Source organism: Trichoderma reesei (genome assembly GCF_000167675.1).
Source record: "Trichoderma reesei QM6a unplaced genomic scaffold TRIREscaffold_15, whole genome shotgun sequence".
In the NCBI taxonomy this organism is placed as follows: Eukaryota; Fungi; Ascomycota; class Sordariomycetes; order Hypocreales; family Hypocreaceae; genus Trichoderma; species Trichoderma reesei.
The window spans coordinates 646914-650321 of NW_006711162.1; the positions used below are offsets into that span (position 1 = coordinate 646914).

Here is a 3408-nt window from a genome sequence, read left to right on the forward strand (position 1 = left end):
GGAGCTGGTTCTGCTTGCCGGTTTTGCTCCCCAGAGACCTTACGCGTGGAGACGCGTACCTAATGTTGTGCAGGTGTATAAGTCATCGCCTTGTCGCTAAATAAAGCCTAGGTATCCAAGACTTTTGGTACCATAATCCGTAGGATTCTCTTTCCATACCTAGATTAGATTCATTAGGTACTTAATCAGTCAGAGCTTTTGGGCACCCAGACGGAGATGTCTGGGAGTGTGGTTGAGTTGGGGATGAGTATGGGGCTGCTCTTCGAGGACTGCGAGGCATCCGCGAGGGGAGGCGAGAGAAGTAGTGCTCTGGCACTGGTGAGAAGGCAAAGGCCACGGCTAACAGGGGGGGGGGCAACAGAATGGAAGAGATGCTGATGAGAGAAGCATGAAGTAACAGGGGAAGAAGAGTGTTCGTCAAGGATAAAGGGAAGCCCCTCTCTGCAGAGCCACTATATCCTCTGCCCCTGATACGCAGCGTTGTACGGATCGGAAACTACCTCTAGACACTGCAACCATCATCAAATGGTGCACAGAAGTAACATTATCATCCAGGAGAGCCACGTTGTAGAGATGTCCAGCAAGGAGCACAGGTTTTTCTCGGGTGCCACACTCAATGATGAACTGGCAATTCAATTGGGCCTTCCATCAACTGTTGTTCCGTGAAAGCAATGCAAAGTGAAATTCAACGCTCCTATGAATATCATGGGAACCCACTATCATTGTATGACATAGCATCTAGTATAATAACATTTGCACAAGGCTTCCAATTATAAGTGACTTCCCATTTAGCCAAGATCAGCTGTCCTACAATGCCTCCCGGCAAACCAGCCAAGATACCAGCCAAGACAAGTTGAGAAGAAAAACCAACCGCCAGAAGGGCCAATTAAGCAGCAATTGAGAGGTGTATACAGAATTTGCGTCATGGTGTCGCCAAAACTCGTACCCTTGTGGTCCATCTAGAGGCCAAACCGCGTTCTTGTCGAGTCAATGTATCGAGGGGAGGCGCGCGACAAATGGGTATGAAGCGACATAGAGATTGATGAAGAGCGGTCTTGGCCGACTTGCTTGTCGATGATGCCAGCGTGAGCGGTGTCGCTTCTGGCACAATGATCAGTCTAAGTTGCTTCGATGAAGAAGCGCGTGGGGACTTACGCGACTGCAGCATGAGATTTCCTGACGAGGTCTAATACGAAGTGATATTCCAAGCCAGCCAAGGTCAATTCTTCACCCCAGTAGCCAGTATACCGGCCAGAAGAGACTTTGATCGTCGATCTGGTTGTGCTTCTTGCGGCTCTGGCGGGCGGGTATGCCAAGTTCTGGTCCTTTTCGCACGATCTCACGGCGTCCTGAGGCTGGTTCGCCAAGCTAGTTGGTGCCGTGATGGCGGCCGAGATGTTGCCAAGTCCTGGTAGCTGATCGTAACTGATCATCGTCTTGATAAGGGTGGAATGTTCGTAACGGTCGGAGAAAACGGATCGGTAAACAGGGCACAGGGGCCACGCCGTGTCTGTCTTGGGACGGAAATGGGGCGCTGTAGATGCTTCGCCGCACTCTGCTTGAAACCACACGTTTTGGAACCCCTACAGTCACCGCAGCCCTCATTGCTGGAAGCATCGCATGGCCACCAGCGTGGATGTCCTCCTGGAGACAGGTATAGTCGAAGAAGTCAAGTTTCAGGCTGCGCTCTTTGTCTTTTGGCAGGTCATGTTTGCCTTCGAGACCGTTGGGGAACCCGTCACAACGGTCGCATTCAATCCTTTGTCCCCCGGTTCTTGGTGACCTCCTCGGCCTTTGCGTAACAGTATGTTGGTGCTGGGCGTGGGAGAGCCTCAGTATCGAGCTCTCACCCATTGCCTGGGAAATAAACCTACGCTGTCTCCCTGCCTTGGAAGACTTGCTTGACGCATGGGCAACTGCATCGAATCCTCTTGGCGTGCTATTCCCTCCCGTCTATCATCGTCATCGTCACCGTCCGCCGCTGCCGTCGTTATCAAGCGAGGAGCGAGGCCCGGCCTGCTCGGGCGAGTCACACAAACAGTAGAGCTGTGTCCTGACAACCACCCCCCGCGGCCTGCGTGTGCGCCTCTCGGTAGAAGCAGAGATCGAGGTTGACTGGCGACGATGACGATGAAGATGACGACTCACCAACAAGGGAAAAGGAGTCCTTGATGCTCTGCGTAGCCGGCGATGGTTCGCTAGGAAGGGGTGACACGAGGTACGTACGGACGGCATCTCGCGGCCCAAGGAGCTGCTGCAGGACCTCGAGCAAGTTGGGGCAGTTGCCGCCGCGACGGATCTCGAGGCGGGAGGCTCGCTGCTTTGCGTCTTCGGCAGGGAATTGCGGGACGGTGTTTGCGTGAAAGAGGTATGTTAGAATATGCGATGCATGACAGGCGCGAAAGCACAATGCCGGTGACGAATAATCGATGGTTCTTCCTCATCGGACTTCCGCTCGTCTCTTCAGCAAGCCGACCGCGGCTAGAGCAGCACAGGAGACGACCCAAGTACCCCCAAGGACGGTCGCTGGTCCTCGATCGGGATTGTCGAGGGCCGGGTCAATTCATTTATCCTTCAAGATATAATTGCCCTCCCCATCAATTTTTTAGCAGTCCTCCACCGAAAACACGTCAACCCCCGAGTCAGGCGGTGCTCGTGGACACCTCGCCTTCATCAGTTGGGCTTCTGGTGCTCGGACGCTGCCCAGACGAGCCAGTTGAAGATGCTGGGGTCGTTTCTGGCGTCGTTTCTGGCGTCGTTGATGGTGGTGGTGGTGGTGTGGTGGAGGCGCAGTCGGCTGGGTTGGGATATTGACCACGACCCTCTGAACTGTTTCCCTGAAAACTCCCATGTCGAAGTATGGCAACACTCGCACTCAAGTTGGCCGCGACTTGATTCGCCACCCCAATATCCCAACACCGGCTACCCCTTGGCTGTCACCCCGGGTCAATTTATTTATCCTTCAGGATATAATTGCCCTCCCCATCATCTTCCACGGAAAGGAAGTCCTCCACCGAAAACACGCCAACCCCCGAGTCAGGCGGGCTCATGGGCACCTCGCCTTCCTCAGTTGGGCTTCTGGTGCTCAAACCCTGCCCAGACGAGCCAGTTGAAAGTTCCGGCGTCGTTGCCAGCGTTGTTGGTGCTGGCGGTGCTGGCGGTGGAGGTGCAGTTGGCTGGGTTGGGTTATTCACCACGACCCTCTGAACCCAGCGGCGCATTTGTTCGGCCGGGAGTTGCCTTGGGTGTACCCGGTTCTTGTCCTCGAATCCTGGATGCCACTTTGGAATGAAATGGCCGCGGCGGAGATGGTCAATGGCGTTTTGCTCTGAGTTGTACTCCTTGGAGCCCCTGCATCGCCGGCATTTCTCAAAGGGCACTTGGATGGCCTTGCCACCCACGGTAGCA

General features: G+C 54.6%; 1 protein-coding gene across 1 annotated transcript; it reads right to left on the reverse strand.

Moving 5' to 3' along the window:
• Positions 1-959: 959 nt before the first annotated feature.
• TRIREDRAFT_109367 (uncharacterized protein) lies at positions 960-1854 on the reverse strand (the record flags this gene model as incomplete). Its single annotated transcript, XM_006967058.1, has 3 exons — positions 960-1101; positions 1156-1436; positions 1588-1854. 3 exons carry the CDS (start codon positions 1852-1854, stop codon positions 960-962), a joined length of 690 nt encoding a protein of 229 aa, XP_006967120.1.
• Positions 1855-3408: the final 1554 nt, after the last annotated feature.